This window comes from Alosa sapidissima, chromosome 4 (genome assembly GCF_018492685.1).
Source record: "Alosa sapidissima isolate fAloSap1 chromosome 4, fAloSap1.pri, whole genome shotgun sequence".
Classification (NCBI taxonomy): Eukaryota; Metazoa; Chordata; class Actinopteri; order Clupeiformes; family Clupeidae; genus Alosa; species Alosa sapidissima.
The window spans coordinates 8,608,656-8,626,815 of NC_055960.1; the positions used below are offsets into that span (position 1 = coordinate 8,608,656).

At 45.1% G+C, this 18,160-nt stretch overlaps 2 protein-coding genes across 3 annotated transcripts in view; one reads left to right on the forward strand and one right to left on the reverse strand.

Annotated features, from left to right (window-relative positions):
- Positions 1 to 463: 463 nt before the first annotated feature.
- rbm19 (RNA binding motif protein 19) lies at positions 464 to 12,363 on the forward strand. The gene is made up of 24 exons (XM_042089186.1): positions 464 to 672; positions 1,018 to 1,200; positions 1,305 to 1,427; positions 1,529 to 1,567; positions 1,699 to 1,960; positions 2,234 to 2,505; positions 2,823 to 2,882; positions 3,458 to 3,536; positions 3,652 to 3,723; positions 3,966 to 4,169; positions 4,791 to 4,921; positions 5,021 to 5,145; positions 5,886 to 5,982; positions 6,481 to 6,591; positions 8,147 to 8,347; positions 8,583 to 8,670; positions 9,141 to 9,313; positions 9,433 to 9,493; positions 9,657 to 9,736; positions 10,061 to 10,116; positions 10,666 to 10,782; positions 11,155 to 11,260; positions 11,454 to 11,577; positions 11,723 to 12,363. Exons 1-24 carry the CDS (start codon positions 637 to 639, stop codon positions 11,806 to 11,808), a joined length of 2,886 nt encoding a protein of 961 aa, XP_041945120.1. The 5' UTR covers positions 464 to 636; the 3' UTR covers positions 11,809 to 12,363.
- Positions 12,364 to 12,883: 520 nt separating this feature from the next.
- cntn4 (contactin 4) overlaps positions 12,884 to 18,160 on the reverse strand; it is a 101,179-nt gene continuing 95,902 nt past the window's right edge. For both annotated transcript variants that reach the window (XM_042089683.1, XM_042089684.1), the window contains exons 20-23: positions 16,032 to 16,218; positions 15,631 to 15,743; positions 15,308 to 15,476; positions 12,884 to 14,733 (exon numbers count right to left, since the gene is read on the reverse strand). In XM_042089683.1, the coding sequence (XP_041945617.1) occupies positions 14,642 to 14,733; positions 15,308 to 15,476; positions 15,631 to 15,743; positions 16,032 to 16,218 (561 nt within the window). In that variant the 3' untranslated portion in view covers positions 12,884 to 14,641. The remainder of the gene's footprint in view (positions 14,734 to 15,307; positions 15,477 to 15,630; positions 15,744 to 16,031; positions 16,219 to 18,160) is intronic.

An 18,160-nucleotide genomic window follows, 5' to 3' on the forward strand; every position in this document is an offset into this window, starting at 1 on the left:
TTCTCATTTTGTTGTTAAATGGAGCTAAATTATATCTAGGTGAAATAAGCTGCTATAGGAGAGATCCTAGATCCTCCTCTCCTACTTGGGGACACAATGCTTAATATTTAGGACTCACATGCAGCCGTAGCCTAAGGCCGATAAGGGGGGTGGGGCCCGGGCTTTTTATGAATTATATTTTTTTCGCATATGCAGCGCTCAGATTAGGCCTAGCCTTCTTGTTCGTGGAAAATATTTATGCCAACTATTTGACACAAAAGTATGTTGATACACGTAGCCTACGTTTTGTTGTGTTGATACGTTTATCCTTGCGTATTTTAAGTGGATATTAAAATATTGTAGCTTTTTAAGTGAGTATACGGCGTAGTCCTGCGTATCACGTAGTAGACTACTACACCACTGATACATATGCCACTCACACAAATGACCAAGTAAATGGCACCACTAGTCTGCGTCTCACTGTCAGTAGTAGGCTAACTTTGAAATCCAGAGGAGGGCAGTATCGGAACACCTCTGAACAAACCCTTTCTGATGACGTCAATTCAAACATGGCGGCGATCTAGACGGTCCATGCTTGTTTGTTGATCATACAATTTCACACGTTACTGAGGATTATCTACGTCTGTTTTTAGCAAAATGTCACGAATTATTGTGAAGAACCTCCCAAACGGGGTAAGTCTCAAGAAACGCAGTCAAGAAAATACCTCAACATATAAATAACTTACTAGATAAGTTCGTAAACGTGGCTCAGTCAGTAACCTTACCTGTGATTTGGTTGCCTGCATCTTGCAAGCTAACGTTAGTTTTAATTCAAGATCATTTTAGATTACGTATACACCTCATTAACCTAATACAATGTCAGTAAATAAAGACAGAAACTACCGACAGTTGTCCTTTTAATTAAGCAAGCATTGATGTTAACTGTTAAAGCTAGCTTTAGCTGATAGCTTCCAGGATAGCTTCGTTGTCATCTTGTGGACTAGATGATTACTTTATAATGTCAACGTTATCTCACAGATGAAGGATGAGCGGTTCCGTAACATGTTCGCGGACTTTGGAACATTGACGGACTGTGGGTTGAAGTATACCAAAGACGGGAAGTTTCGCAAGTTTGGTTTCGTTGGCTTCAAGTCCGAAGAGGATGCTGAAAGGGCTCTGAAGCATTTCAACAAAAGTTTTGTTGACACGTCAAAAGTGACGGTAAAGACCTAATGTGAAAGATTAGTAGCATGGGTGAAATATCTTAAATTGAAACAGTGTGTTGTATTATTATGAATTGTTTATGCATTTGTGTGGTTGGATAGGTTGAATTTTGCAAAGCTTTTGGAGATCCCAATAAAGACCGCCCTTGGAGTAAGCACACTCGCCAGCCCGCTGCAGAGAAGGCCAAGGCAGAGGCAAAACAGAAAGATGAAAAAGCAAAGAAGGTGTGTGTTGCTCATACTGCTTCACACTAAAAAGTCATATTATTTGTATTTTTTGTTTTTATCAGACTGTCATCACTGACTTCTTTTTTTTATGTTCACAGGAAAAGAAAAAGAAGGAGGTGACCACTGTTCTTGGAGATGTAAGTCAAGCTGTTTTAAAAAAAACAATCATGACCGTTTCTTTCTGAAACAATACATTATTTATATGTTACATTATAAAACATATGCTATGTCACATTTTGTGACCTTTTTGCCATCTCTCTGTCTGCAGCTAGAGGAAGACCAAAGCTTCCAGGAGTTCCTGTCATTACACCAGAACCGCGCTCAGGTACCCACATGGGCCAACGATGCCATGGAGAAACCATCTGTCATTGGGAAAGCAAAAGTTGCTGGTAAAAAAGAGACCAAAAAGCCCAAGTCGGCAGCTACAGATGACTACTTAAACTTTGACTCCGACGAGTCTGATGAGATTGACAATGAAGAGGAAGAAGTAGAGGAGGAGAAGGATGAAGAGATGGAACCAGAAAATAGTGGTTAGTTTGTTCCTCAATAATGACTTTTTTGTGCCCTCGAGCACTTAAAGGAGAATTCTGGCAATTGGCGATATTTACACATCTCTGTTTCTCGAGGTGCCAGAGTACTGTCGGTTCGAAAGCATCCTTAAAAAACAAAAAGCAAAGAAACATACTGACAGTATTCGGTGAGCTCGAGAAACAAGGATCTATATAAAAAAAAGTTTTGCTAAAGCCCTGAGTTGCTTCAGGGGGACTGTTTTGCATGTAGGTGTAAAAATATTTTTTTTTCAGGCGCACCCAAGGAGGCCCTCAAGACAGGCCTATCTGACATGGACTACCTGCGCTCAAAGGTGGTGGCAAAATCTGAAGTGGATGAGGATGCAGACGAAGATGATGACGATGATGACGATGATGAAGACGAAGAAGCAAAAGAGATGGCCGATGAGGAGGGTAGTGGCGATGAAGATGAGGATGCGGAAGAGAATGAGCACACTTCCGCTCGTCATGACAGTGCTTATGAGAGTGGGGATATTGACAGTGACAAGAAGGATAAACGACTTCAGGTTGGTGCTATTTAGTTCAGGCTTCACTATGCAGGGGGCAGTATTTCATGTCAACTGGAAACAATGGGGTGTATTAGCCTGCTATTTCTCTGAGACTCATTGCATTGAGATTGCAGATTAGATATCTAAAACACAGAAATCACATTACTGTACACATGTGTTGACATCATCAGCTGTAAGAAGCATTGGATTTTGATTGAGGTTTTTATTGAACTAGGAACTAGTTAGTTATGAACTAGGAACTATACATTGTATGGTGGTAAGCATGATAAATCCCTAAATGAGTCTCTGAATCACTTTTATTCTCTGCCTTACAGATGCAATCTACTACTGAGTTTACAGTTAAGCTTCGTGGAGTTCCATTCAATGTTAAAGAGGTAAATTAGAAATCTAAAACGGATAGTTTCGGTCCTTGATTATGATTGGCTGAATCACATTCGATGCCATTGTAAAATCCAGCACAAACATACACCTTGACCGCATTTCGTTCTATATTACTGCGCTACCACAACTTGATACTAAAGTTAAAGTAACTGCGTCTTGAAGTTTAACCATTTTGATAGAGGAAATGTATTTCTTGGTGGAAGAATGATTATCTATGAATAAATCGTTACATTTATCGTTGCTGTGCCTTTATTTTATGTAATCTTGTCAGATATATGTAGTAACCGTTTTAGAAAAGCAATAAGCCACTCGAGGCCGTAGGTTACACTGATTTTAGAACAGCTAAGAGGGGTTTTAGGCACTCCGCTAGCGTGTTGTGCCTAACAACACCCGTTAGCTGTTCTAAAATCAGTGTAACCTACGGCCTCTCGGGGCTTATTGCTTAAGTATACTTTGTATGAGCTGTTATATGCTCCTTCTATGTTTCTAAATAGGAGCAGCCTAATTGGTTTATGTAGGTTAGTATATTAATTATGCATTTCAAATGTCTACTATTTGTCTGTGTTAGCAACAAATTCGGGAGTTTATGACGCCATTGAAGCCTGTGGCTATTCGCATCGGCAAGAACGAGGAGGGCCGGAACTCCGGTATGAGCTACCATTCCAATGAACACTCACTTCCTAGATAGTAAACTGGACAGGAGTTTGATGCTTGTGGTTTCTGGCGTTTGTTGTTATGCTCATCCATACTATCCCGGTTCAGGTTATGTGTATGTAGACCTGCGTTCCGAGGAGGAGATAGAGCGAGCTCTTCGGATGAACAAGGACTATATGGGTAAGTGTCTTGTCTCTCAGGCCTACTCAGTCACTTAATGTCTGCAATGAAATAGATGAATGTTAAGGTGACAGAGGTCAATTCACTGTATTGGTTTAACATTTCTGTGCTTATGTCATGTAGTTTTTTAACATTTTTATTTATTTAAAGTGCTCCATACCTTGCATGGCTTCATCAAATATTGTGCCACAGTCTGCTAGTGTTTGTTCGACTAAACCACTGTAATGAATTGTGGGCCACAGGGGGGCGCTATGTGGAGGTGTTTCGAGTGAAGAGTTGGGACAAGAGAGAAATAAGGAAGAATGCTTGGCAGGAGCGGAACTTTGAGAGGGAGCTGAAGGACGACGAGGAAGAGGAGGATGTGGCCGAATCGGGGCGGCTCTTCGTCAGGAACCTGCCCTACACCTGCACTGAGGAGGAACTGTCGGAGCTGTTCGGCAAACATGGTGTGGTTCTGAAACACACACACACACACACAGATGCTTATACATGCAAAAAGGTGTATGGTTAGATAGTCTGTTGCTAGTTGCATCTAATTTCTTGCTAATCTGGGGTGCATTTCAAAAAGACACTTTAGTTGTTGCTTAACCACTATGGTATGACACAACTCAAACAATGATTTTTATTCAGACTACTGTAGTGCCAACAACATTTAAGGACATCATGTGTCAAGGACAAATGTTAGGGACATCATGACTGCATGTTGAGGATGAAAAATTTGTCTTACAAATTTACTTGAGAATCAGTGGAGTTACGTCATACTTAGTAAGTGACTTGAAGTCGTTCCAACCACCAAACTTTCCAGGCATGTTTGTGATTGATCATTGGAATTACCCCCTCCAGATACACCATCCATGAACAAAGGTTCTAACCACCAAGATTGCGACAGAAGTTAGCCAATTAGTTCTTTACAGATGAATCCTGAATGATTTCATAGTATTTAAACACAAGACCTTTGTGGTGCTAAAATGAAACATTGTTTGAAGATCGAGTATTTCAGGTATGTGTTTTTTTTTTTTTTTTTTTAAGATATCTTGTTGACTAATGTTTTTTGTGCCTCTCTGAAGGTCCCATCTCTGAGGTGAATTTCCCCATTGACAGCCTCACTAAGAAGCCCAAGGGCTTTGCCTTTGTCTCCTACATGATCCCAGAGAACGCAGTGGTGGCGTTGGCCAAACTCGACGGACACATCTTTCAGGTTTGTCACAGTGTGGTGCCGTTATTGGTCCTCGGTTGTCCTGATTGGCCTGATGTTTGTTTCTGTATTTATCCTTCGCCATCCTCGCTCTCTTATCAGGGCCGAATGCTCCACATCCTCCCCTCGCGACTGAAGAAGGAGAAGGCTGACCAGGGCCCCAACGCTCCGGGCTCCTCGACCTACAAGCGGCAGAAGGATGCCAAGGACAAGGCGGCCAGTAGCAGGTGGGCTTCTCTCACTGCTGGACCGACCCACTACCTCTACCCTCCCTTCCTCTCTTTCCCCCCCACAGCAGAGCTGCTGTCCTTGGCGCCATCAACAGACGATGAGTTACATTTAGCATTCCAGAAGAAAGTAGAACGTAGCACCGACCAGACAAGACCTGACCCGAGGCACTACCTCTAGGCGAATTGGAAAAAGACGTGCTTCGCAAACATCTCATTGTTTCTTTTTTTTTTTCTCGCTCTGACAGATTCCCCTAATTGCTGGCAGAAAGGAAAAGCAAATGAATGGTGTGTTTTATTTTAAGCTCCTTAAAAGTGCTCCTCAGCATACTAGATGTCTGGTCCTCATCCAAATGCCCAGCTCTGCACTGGGTTTGCTGCAGCTGGCTGCACTCACCTGCGCTGTTGTTTTTGGAGAGCGAACAGAATTGGCTTGTCCAGCTAATTTCCTCGTCTGGCCGCCTCATAACCCATCTTGGGGATGCCTCGCATGGACGAGGCCAGAGAGAGCAGGCGCACACAGAAAATAGATCTGGCCAAAGGAAGGAAGGCAAACAAATAAATAAACAAACGGAGTAAATGAATGTGGCTCTGCTGGAGCTCAAGATTGTGTCCGGTGATCTCCCTCGCCCAGCTCGGTCCTAATCTCTCTCTCTCTCTCTCTCTCTCTCTCTCTCTCTCTCTCTCTCTCTCTCTCTCTCTCTCTCTCTCTCTCTCAATCTCTTTCTTCCTGTGGCCAGCTCTCATAACTGGAACACACTTTTCCTGGGCACCAGCTCTGTCGCAGATGCCATCGCAGAGAAGTACAACACCACCAAGAGCCAAGTCCTGGATCATGTGAGGAACTGCACCATGCATACACTCTGATGATATACACACACACACACACACACACACACACACACACACACACACACACACACACACACACACACACACCTCATTGAAACTACAGCTTGTGGGTGGAGGTTGTATTGTTTATCAGGATGTGACATTTTCTATCATTCTGATGACATGCCTTTAGTTGCTTATCTGTTAAATAGTTTATGATGAGGAACACTAACACTAAATGAAAAAAAGGAGAAAATGATCACTTGATATTTACTTGATATTTACTTTTTAATTGATACTTGACACTTGATTACACTTGATATTCATGCCTTCTAATTATCTCAGATTTGATATTTTTGATTTGTGACTGATCTTTGTTCACACAAAAGAGATTGTTCACTGAGATGTGTTATATCAGACATCATGAGGAGTTTGTGTGGAGTTTTTGGCTGAGACCACTTTTCTTCTCAGGTAATGATATGTGTGTGTGTGTGACTTCTACAGGAGTCATCAGGCAGTCTTGCTGTAAGGATGGCCTTAGGCGAAACCCAAATTGTTCAAGAGACGCGGCAGTTCCTGCTGGACAATGGTGTCAGCCTGGACTCCTTCAGTCAGGTACGCGTGAGCAAGGCAACACTGATTCATGCCTACTTTCTTTTATCACGGTGTAGAATTTACAAACATATTGATGGTCAACAGAAATGACTAGTTCATACAGGAAACTCTGAGTGACGCTGCTAATTGGTCGTGACGCCAACCAATCAGTCCCGTTTCTATTCCCGGTGTATATATCTGCGGTCCGATGTCAGACTCGCCCAGCTCCCGTGAGATGGCAGCGCTAAATTGCTCCCTCCTCCTCCCCAGCTCCACCTGTCTAGATCTGCTCAGGATCATTATTTGGTGTTATTGATTCTGATCTATATATGTTCTCACGCAGCAGCATCTTCAGTGAAAAATGTAATTCCTCATACAGCTCGTTATGCAGCCCTGCAGCAGCAGCAGCAGCGTCTTGAGCAGATCTAGGCCTCCATGACTATACTACCTTGCACTTACTTACATCAATAAATGCATTCTCTGAGATCTGTACACAAAAACAATTGCTACCAACAAGTGTTGGCAACCACTCAAAGGCAAAATAAAGTGTTTCAACCAATAACTGACGAGATGCGCGTTTAGAAGAGTTTCAATTGCAAGGGGGGGAGGGGGAGGGAGTAGCGAGCTGGCTCTCTGTTTTGTTTGAACATCAACAGAAGTGACGTTACCCCCGCTATCGCTATTTAATGTAAGGTGCTATGCACTATGCAAGATTTTCACCATAAAAACCTCTACAAAGCCAATCTGAGGGTAAACAAACTTGTAATAGTAATAGGGGAATCGTTCACTTAGCATAGCCGTACAGCATAGCCACTCAACATAGCCATACAGCATAGCCATACAGCATAGCCACTTAGCATAGCCATACAGCATAGCATAGCCACTTAGCATAGCCATACAGCATAGCCATACAGCTTAGCCACTTAGCATAGCCACTTAGCATAGCCATACAGCATAGCATAGCCACTTAACATAGCCATACAGCATAGCCACTTAGCATAGCCATACAGCATAGCATAGCCACTTAGCATAGCCATACAGCATAGCCATACAGCTTAGCCACTTAGCATAGCCACTTAGCATAGCCATACAGCATAGCTATACAGCATAGCCGTACAGCATCGCCACTTAGCATAGCCGTACAGCATAGCCGTACAGCATAGCCATAGCGAGTCACAAACGAGAGAACCACCAATGCAGACATCTCGCGAGAATTGTGAAACATTACCTTGTCAGTAGTTCTTTGGAGGTCTTTGGAGATGGTGTTTGCCTGTTGTTAGTCCTTCACCTCCACAACAAAAGCATTGCCATTGTGCACAGGGGGAACAAGCCATGAGAAGTAAGCTATTTACAATGGCAGAGTAAAATATAAATATATATCGGGGCTCTAGGGGGAGCTGTAGAGTTGTCAAAAATACCTTAAATCAGACCAGTGTATTTAAAGTGTTTCTCAAACTCAGAGATCTTACAGAAAGAGCTGCTGTTTGGTTTAATGTTGTGATAATGGTAACGGCAGATGTCAAACCCTACTGGCCTCCCCTCGGTGTGTGTGTGTGTGTGTGTGTTCTCTCTGCAGGCGTCCGGAGCGCGCAGCAACACTGTTATCCTTGTGAAGAACCTTCCATCGGGGGTGCAGGGGCCGGAGCTGGAGGCCCTGTTCTCTCCCTTCGGCTCCCTGGGAAGAGTCCTGCTGCCCCCCTCCGGCCTGACGGCCATCATCGAGTTCCTGGAGCCCACTGAGGCCAAGCGGGCCTTCACCAGACTGGCCTACAGCAAGGTGTGTGTGTGTGATACTGTGATGAAATCTTGCACCTTCACAATAACCATCTCCCACTACACCTCCCAGTTTGTTTTATCGAGTTTCAGAGAATCCAGAGATGGTCCTGAGGGAGTAACTTCTCTCTCTCTCTCTCTCTCTCTCTCTCTCTCTCTCTTTTTCTCTCTCTCTCTCTCTCTCTCTCTCTCTCTCTCTCTCTTTTTCTCTCTCTCTCTCTGACCACATCTCCCTCTAGTTCCAGCATGTTCCGCTGTATCTGGAGTGGGCGCCCACAGCCGTGTTCACGAGCCCGGCACTGGCCAGGACCAAGAAAGCGCCAGCAGGTACGCACCGAGTCCTCCATGTGTCAATCACACCACTCTCCTTTTCTCACCTCCCACAGCCCTGGTGCACTGGAGGCCGTTGGAACTGGGGGGCAGGCAGAGGAAGGCAGGCAGTTGCCCCAAGGCACTGTAGTGGTGGTGGATTTTAATGGTGCCACCCCAAAAGATAGGAAATGAGTTAAATAAATAAATAAACAAATAGATAGATAAATAAATTGTGTGGTTGCCGTGGGCGCCAAGTCTGCCAGGACATGAAGGTCTGTTGGCCAGTTCCCCTGATCCCCCCCCCCCTCACTCCCTCTCTCTCTCTATCCTTTCTTCCCTCCTTCCCTCTGCATCCCCCTATCTCGGTTCCGTCCTGATTCGTAAACTGTGTGCCAAGTGTCATGTGCTCGGCACTGGAGTGCCACTCCTCCATAGCTGTTCCCTTCTTCCTCCCTCCTTTCATCCTCCTCTCCTCTCTTCCTCAGACGTTCAGTCGCCAGCCACCTCCTCAGCGCCAGAGCAGAGCGCTCCCAAGGAGTCAGGGAAGGAAGAGAAGCAGGAGGAGGAGGAGGAGGAGGAAGAGGAGGAGAGCATCCCAGGTGCCACACTCTTCATCAAGAACCTGAACTTCATCACGACGGAGGAGACCCTACGGCAGGTGTGTGTCTGTGTGTGTGGGGCCCACTGCACAGCACGGCTGTCTGTCTGCTTGGTTCTCATTAGGAATTCTAGAACCATCTTTTTAACCGCTGTGTTTGCTCCTGTGGCCCTACACAGACGTTCTCCAAGAGTGGAGAGGTGAAAAACTGCACTATCTCCAAGAAGAGAGATAAGACGGGTGAGCCGCATTTCCTCTGTTCCTTTCTCCCCTGCACTTTCTTTTTTAATCTGGGAGAGGATAATATCTTCCGTGCTGGGTTGAAGTGTGGTTTCTGTCTCCAGGACTTAAACATTCTCCACACTTTCAAGCAAAATGGCTTACCTGAGTGCTCTCTTTGCAGGCAAATTGTTATCGATGGGCTACGGCTTTGTAGAGTTTCGTAAGCCTGAGGCTGCTCAGAAAGCCATGAGACAGCTGCAGGTATGATATCTTGTCAAATTAAGCCACATGTTCTATCTAGGGTAGAGGTTCACAGAGTATTTCACAATCAAAGCAGCTACATTTAGAGGATATAACTAGGCATATTGATTGTGTTGCCAATATGGACTTAACACACATTTATGTTCACCTTCTATACATTTAAGCTAATATATTTTTTAATCAGATTTCCACTGATATAGTAACAATATTTAACTGTGCATAATCCCTATGTGACTGAATATTGCCTTCTGTCCATTTGAATAACTGCTCGTTCTTCTTTTCCCTGGTTTGCTTTTCCTTGTTGTTTCTCTTCCTGCCCCTCAGAACTGTAAAGTGGATGAGCACCAGCTTGAACTGAAGGTGTCTGAGCGCGCCACCAAGTAAGCCCATTCTCACAGACAGCTCACTGACCAAACACCCGGTGCAGCGACTGGCACTGCTGACCTGGTGTTTCCAGGGTCACTAAAGCCTATTGTGGCTGTCCATGCAAAGCCCGTCATCTGAAGGGACTGACGCCTTCAGTTGGCGGTGTCACAGTTAAACGTCAATGAGCCCAGACTCAAAATAAGTTCACTTTTTAAAAGCTTATGTAAGGCAAAAAAATGTAATAAAACTGCCAATCAAACAAATCTACTCAAAATGGAGCAGCTGGTTACAAAGTGAGGTATTATTTAATAGAACAATAGCCTTGATTGGCTTTTGGATTTGCCTTTGTTAAAGCCACTTTCAGCTCATATATTTGCTACAATTCAACTGGTTCAGAGGCCATTAACCCTCATCGAGTGTATGTCGTAATTTTATTTTCTGTCAGAAATGTCAGTTGTAGAAATGTGAAACAGTGTTTTACAGTACCATAAGTTACTTTATCTCTCTCTCTCACTCACTCTCTCTGTGTCAGTGCGATTAAATGGAAGCTTTGTCTCCTTTAGACAAGGTGTTGCGAGCTCTCGGAAAAAGCAGACCGCCAAGAAGCAGACCACGTCGAAGATCCTTGTGCGGAATATCCCGTTCCAGGCCACAGTGAGGGAGCTGCGGGAGCTGTTCTGGTAAGGACCTCGTTTATGGGTCAGCAGTGGTCAGCGTCGTCGCTGTGTAAGTGGCGGCCCAGGTTTTATTTCCCGAACGTGCTGTCTCTGGAAGTGGCTTCAGATAAAAGCATCTGGTGTGTATACCCATTACTTTTACTGTTACTTCACAAGAGTGGCTTTACTGGTGTCCTGTGTCTGTCTTCAGCTTACAGATGTTTCAGCTTTTCATCTGGCTCAGCTATTAGGCCCGCTGAATATGCTGCTGTGCTCCTTTGCTTTGATGCCATGATGATGGACATCTGTCATGGTGGCTCTGTCAGTGTGAAACTGTTGGAATGCTGTGTGCCGCTGTTGGATAGGGGTTCTAATGTTTCTGTCTCACTCCGCTAGCACGTTTGGAGAGTTGAAGACCGTCCGCCTGCCCAAAAAGGCCAGTGGCACTGGAACGCACCGTGGCTTTGGCTTTGTGGACTTCCTCACCAAACAGGACGCCAAAGTAAGCTCACCTGTCCAGCATCCTCTGACTATCTATCTGCCCACCTGTCTGCCATAACTGGAGCATAGAGAAATGAATCGGGGTTTTTTTTCCCATTATAACTCTATTTCACACAAACACACACACTCTCTCTCTCCTTCTCTCACTCTGTGTCTGTGCTTCCTTCTCTGTCCCTCCACTCTCTCTCTGGCAGAAAGCCTTCACGGCTCTCTGCCACAGCACCCATCTGTACGGCAGACGTCTAGTTCTAGAGTGGGCCGATGAGTCCGAGGAGACCGTTGACGCCCTGCGCAGGAAAACGGCCCAGCATTTCCACGGTAACCAGCCCCCACCCCCACCTCATTCCTTCCCACAGTCCTCTGCTCAGGGGTACTTATTCTGAGCTCCAGAACTCTTAAGTCTGGAGTGAGTGGTTAAATATACCCCCCCCACCCCTAAACCCCTGGTGTGTTTTTCCCTCAGATGCCCCGAAGAAGAGGAAGCAGTCGGAGGTGCTGGAGGGCATCATGGAGCAGATGGAAGCTGGGAACGAGGACGAGGACGAATGAGAAAAAAAGAGAGAGAGAGGTGATGTGGAAGACTGGGCAGCTTGAGCTTATGCCATCCCCATGGTGACCGGTGATTTGGTCTGACCAGCAGGTTTGGAGAGGCAGCCATTTTCTCTTCCTTTCAAACTGTTACCTGAGCCTTCACTTAAAACAACAGTGCAGAAACGCCATTGGAGGGGCAAAGCACTCTATCGGATCTGCCTCAATGAAGCACCACGTCCACTCTTGCTTAACTGTGACTGCGGGATGGGCCATGGACATGACTTGGATAATGATAGACGGATGAAAGGCTTGCTAGCACTTCTCCGTTGTTCTGGTTGAACTTTGGGCTTGATGTATACCATTAAGTGCGTAGGATTCCCTGCATACCGCTAATGTACAGTGTATTGTGGATGTTGGATATGGAAAGACAGCCCAGTGAGCACAATTAGTATTTTTTATGGCACAGCTTATTAAAATATTGTATATTGTATAAACTAAAGAAATGGTTGAGATCGGATCAGGCTTTTCTTGTGTTGATCTCTCTGTGAATTAAATGTTTTCGTGATCTTTTAATGCTCTTTGTTCATGCTTCACATGGCTGCCTGACCGTCTTCAGAGTGAATCTGTCATCAGTTCTGTCTGGTGAAGAGAGCTTGTGAGTTGGAAAGTTTTAGATCATTACACATGTCACTCAAATGTGGTGGAATTCTCAAGTGGGCTCATTTACCCCATCTAGTGGGAAGAGGTGTAACTGCAGTGGCAATCTCTGAGCATTATGGCCCCTGGTTTAGAGGATCAGAGGCGCACATTTGATTTATGTGTATGTATTTATATATTTAAGATCTAATGGTTGGTGAAAATGGTCATGATGTTATATTGCTCATGTGATGGGCACAATATACCTTCATCTGTCTGTATGTGTGTTGCGCAAAGGAAAGGCAGCCTTGTGCTAGAAAGTATTTGTAGAGCCAACAGATTGAGGGCCAGTTTTTATGGTAGTTTTAGAATGGGACTGTGAATGAAAAACCTTTCACTTTTCCAGATTTAGAATGAAAACACATCAGTAAATGAACAACATCCCACACCATTTTAAATAAGTTAATAAACTTTATTCATCGACCCAGTATAAACAAGGAACAACATCAAAAAAGAGTCTAGATCTCTAGTGATACACATCAGCATGGAGAAGCGCTTCTGTATGAGAGAGAGAGAGAGACGGAGAGAGACGGAGAGACTAAGACGGTGATGATTTTTTGCCCAATGTGGACACATGTACACAAACTTCAAAAACGCACCTCTCATCTCTTGCATGGTCACAAGCCAGTCAGTTGCTAAAAGCAAAAATGGATGAACCCAGAGAAGACACACATGCAGAGCGACAGTTAAGCGCTGTAATGAAACGGTTTTATGTAGTCAGGTAAAAACCAAGATCAGCTCTTTAGAAACGTTGTTTGTTTACTTCTTTTAATATATAAATGATCTGAAATATACAAAAAAGTATATTACACTTTTTTTTTTCATGGCGCGATTCTGAGACACTCAGTAATCTAGCCTTTAAAGTACGACACACACTACTGGCGCTCAAACTAAACTTACACGCTACGTACTGTATCGGGCTCAAGAGGCATCAGCAGATGTCGGAGACGGAGGAAAAACAAAACAAAACAAAAATTAGCAGCAGAATATTTTCAAACGCAGGTGGACGACCCACTACAATGGATCAGGCCCTTACATTTTGTATTGCCCTTGAACCACGATGAATGGCAATATCATGAGATGGACCTTAAAGTACTAACATACTGCAAAGCGATGCATTATGGTATGACCATTTAAACTATACTCAAACCAATCACCCATAACTACTGCAAAAAGTCCAGCTGCGCTAATAATGATATACAGTATACTCTTGAAAATAAATATGTGGTATAAGTTAAGGCTTTTTCTTCAGGACCTGAGGATTTTAAAAAACAAATGATGAGGCACACACAAGGCAAAGAAGAGCTCTATACATACACGAATGCATGGATGACGTGACAGCCATATAATCTAGTCTTCAGTACAGTACAATAGAGTAGCCAGGGTGAGTCCGCAAGGAAACACGTTTACAGAGAAGAGAGAGGAAGGACGTGAGTTAGGACGTTCACCCTCGTGGCTAAGAAGCACATTCTCACTCATCTTTTCATTCTTCTTTCTACTATCATGATTTTTTTTCTCTGTTCTTTGATCTCTGCGGTCACAGGAATAACTGTAGTGCAATGCTGACTTGAACGGGAGAGTAAACATTAAGGACTGGTCATGTGGTCTAAATCTGATTGCATGACCTGGAGAGTGAGAAGAACAAACAAAACAGAAAAAACTGACTTACATCACACATCAAAAGGGTTCAAAGAAGAGGGGGTTTTCAAAGCAATCCCATTTGTTTTACGCAGTCAACGAATGTAAATGACATGCATCTAGTGCTCCTACACATCCAAAAACCTGTCCAGAAACTGCGTTCATATCCGTTTCAAGTTGATTCAAAAGAAATGTTATAAAAAGCTAGTTATGTCATACAAAATACGCATATAAGATGTTTTTTTTTTATTCTTTTTTTCTCTTTTTAAAAGCTGCTTTGGTAACAACAGACTCAAGCCTTGTTTTCCCGCCCATTCTATTATACGAGACTAGGACCCCCCTAACCTCTGACCTCTGCTCGTCATCTCCATCCCATTTCTCTCTCCCCAGACCTGTCATGCTCTCTAGCTCTCTAAATGAATGGATCTAGTTTAAGATGGTCGTTTGCATTGCGGCCGTCCAACGCCAGTACTCTGCGTGGGCAGCTTCAGGATGTCTCTCTCCAAGGTCCGGTTCGTCATAAGGACGTCCGCGCTGTGAAGGACAGTGCTATTGTGCTGAGCGCCGACAGTGTGGACACTGTGGAAGCTGAGCCCATAGCAGTGGAACCTGAAAACGGATAAGGACAATGCACACAATTAAACTCTGTTTCAATTAATTTATTTATGTAACCTCATTAACAATCAACGTTCCCCCACAGCACTTTCAAAAAAGCCAAGGCCTTAAACCGCCTGGAGTTTACTGGCATGCACTTGCTTTGTGTCTTTACTTACTTTACAATTACAAAATACTGACTTTACAATTGTGCTATTGACAGTACATCATCATGATTATGATCTATGGAACGCACAAATGTTCCCTTTTGACGTAATCAAGCTCATTAAAAGAAACAAAGCAACCCTTTTAACAGCATTCACTGTGCGAATGCATCGGTCTTGAGTGACAAGCTCAAGGGAAACAGCAAAGGAGAAGTCGTGCTCTTATATATCTCCGCTTGGCTCCGTTTCTGCCTAACTCAATAGAGGGGGTCAGGGAGGCCATAGTCGGCTATTTTCCTTTCCAAGCCAGAGGGGAGTGTTTACAGTGAAGGTCAGCGTGTGTTAATTGTGAGGTTATGAGCGCTAGACGCCGAGGCATCGGGCTGCAGTGGGCAGCCGAGAGTTGGCCGGTCGTCTTCCCTGACCTGATATTCTGGGGATGGTGATTTGTCTGCTGCTGCTGCCCTCGCCGCCCTCTCCGAAGGGCTTGATCTGGATGATGTACTCCTCGTCGATGGGCAGCGAGAGCTCCACCGAGGTGGTGTTGGTCTCCATCACGCTGGGCCGACTGTGCCGGTTCCGTTTGTAGAGCACCTTCAAACGGGAAAAAAGAAAGGAATAGGGGAAGAAAAGGATAAAGAGATAGAGTGAGGCATTTTTTAGAGGTCAGAGGCTCAGCCCTAGTGAGAGTGGAGGAGGTAAGAGTTCAACGTAATCCACAACCACCCCCCCCCCCCTGCTGGCTTACTTTGTAGCCCATGACCTCGGATTCGTTCTCCAGGGCTTTGACTTGCTCCCAGTTCAGGATGATCTTGGAGTTTGACGTGTTCCACATGACTTTAAGTGGAGGCTGGCTGGGAGCTGAAGCACAATAAAAATACAGGAAGTGAACACCGAGGAAGAGGAGGCAAAGGTGAGGAGGAAGAGGACGTAGAGGAAGGAATCAGCCGAAGAGGCAGAAAAGAAAATAGACGAAAGAAGACGAAGGGTAATAATAAGAACTAAAAGAAGAGAAGGTGTAGAGACAAAGACATGTAGAGAAGAGAATAATGACGACAAGAAAGAGGAGGAAGAAGAAAAGAACAGAGGAAAAGGAAGAGGCGCACAGGAGTCTGTCACGTCTCTGGCACGCAGCTGACTGGCACTCACGTGGCTTCTTGGTGGTGACGTTGGCGACGCCGCTCGAGGGTCCTGTGCCCGCCGTGTTGTACGCTCGCACCGCCACGCAGTAGGTGCTGCTCCCTTTCAGGCCCTGGATGATGGCCGTCGTCTGATTGCCCACCGTCCTCAGCACGCTCGCAGTCTCCTCTTTTTCCGTCTTCTCCCAGTATCTCAGCTACAGAGAGAGAGAGAGAGAGAGAGAGAGAGAGAGAGAGAGAGAGAGAGAGAGAGAGACGGAGGAGGGGAGGGAGAGTCAAGAGTTACGATTCCGATTTCAACCCTCCAGGACTCCATTACGGGGATTAAAGAGGATCTGCATCCAAAAAACGCACGACGGCTTAACGAAAAGTATTTCTAAATGAGTGAATGAATAACTGCAGGCCATGTGGTCAGCCCGAGATGGACTGTGTTTAAAGGGATAAGGCTCTTTTAGTCTGCAGCTGAATGTTGAACATGTATGCTAATGAGAGCTTGGTAATGTGTTGTGGTTCATTTAAGCATTGTTCCCTGCAGCATTCTCACTGGCATCCTGCTGACATGCTCTTTGTCTTATTTGTTACAGCAGACACACCAGTACCTGTGTGTGTGTGTGTGTGTGTGTGTGTGTGTGTGTGTGTGTTTTTGTCTGGGTGTGTTTGTGTATATGACTGCTGGCAGATGTTAGTTATGCAGTGTTTACAAAAATGGACTCGTTGTGCATTATTATCCGTGTCCATCATCACAGACACAGAAGCCGAACGCACGCGCCACTTACTGCAGACAGAGCGTCATATAGGGGGCCTTGTCTTTTCTAAAAGAGCTTCAGTCCGACCTTCGCACAGCGGTGGATCTACATCTCAGACGGGAAGCGTGCCACGGGAGGCATGCCGAGAGAGAGCGCGCTGGTTAAGAGGTGGCCCGGTATTTAAATGACTCTGACGCCAAAAAAAGAAAAAAAAAAAGCCAAATCATGAGGTAACCGAATTTCACAGCCGTCAAGCTGAAACCGATAAAAAGCTTTTCTTTGTCACGGCAGGTAGGAGCTGAGAGGCGATGGATGACGGCGCAAATATAATTTGCCTTCGCTCACGCCACAGCGCCTCGCCTCGCGCCGGCTCAAGGGGACTGTTTACTCAGGACGGCCAGCCAGCCGTGAGGCTGCGGATAGGCCACGCTCGGCGTCTAATGGATCAAACCTGGTGCCCCTCATTCAAATATTACATTTCCGCAGTCTGGCGAAACACTGTTGGAATTCTGTGTGAGGCTCTGTCACCTGCTAACTGTGGTTCCCCATCCGACAACCCAAATCGCATTAACCCAACCTCTGCTTTATTCAGAGCAGGCAACAGGGGGAGGAAAAAAAGGCTGAACATATGGAGTGATGACCAAACAACATGTGCTTGTGATCAATTCAATCACCAATGCCCAAGGCGCATTAAGAACTGACAGATATCAATAATGGAAGAGGACACTAATGCCTGTCGCTGCTCTGATGGCTACTTGTTGGAGCACACACAGTCAGACACACACACACAGACACACACACACACAGACACACACACAGAAAGAGAGAGAAAAAGGGAATTTAGAATGATGTACTCTTGACACAGAACTAAACTTAGATCGAGCCAATCCTTTGCAGTGCAGCTTATTTCAGCTTTGGCACAGAATCGAAGCCCTTGTGCTATTGCACTGTGTTGCGTCCTGTATTTGTGGCAAATTCATAACAAAAGGCTTTTGAGGATGTGAAGCGTCTCTGCTTGTGTCTCCGAGGACACAGTCTTCTGTGCCCGTCTGGGCGTTTGGCTACAATATGGCCGGCTTCAGAAATTCCAAAGACCTTTGAAAATTGTGCCGAAGGAAACGGCACGTTTTGCCAAAGCAATCTCCCAAAAGTTCACCTCCCCTGTGTGCAACCCTAGGCAGAAAAAGAACACACTGCAGGAGGAGGTGATGTAAGAGCCAGGTGTGTGTGCAAGACAGGATAACAGCCTGACTTTCTTGCCATTCCCTCAGGTGTTTCTCACGGCGCATGCCCAGACTTACACCTGTGAACTAGCACCACCTCAGACTGGGAGGCAGGCATGCTAGCAAGGCATGCTAGAACCCATGGGCAAAGGCGACTGTCATCAGCATGT

Bases quoted from the DNA above. Each gene is read 5' to 3' on its own strand.
- rbm19 (XM_042089186.1), top strand. From the start codon at position 637: ATGTCACGAATTATTGTGAAGAACCTCCCAAACGGG. The intron at 5,146-5,885 runs GTGGGCTTCTCT...TCCTGTGGCCAG, and splicing joins GACAAGGCGGCCAGTAGCAG to CTCTCATAACTGGAACACAC. The intron at 10,783-11,154 runs GTAAGGACCTCG...TCACTCCGCTAG, and splicing joins GAGCTGCGGGAGCTGTTCTG to CACGTTTGGAGAGTTGAAGA.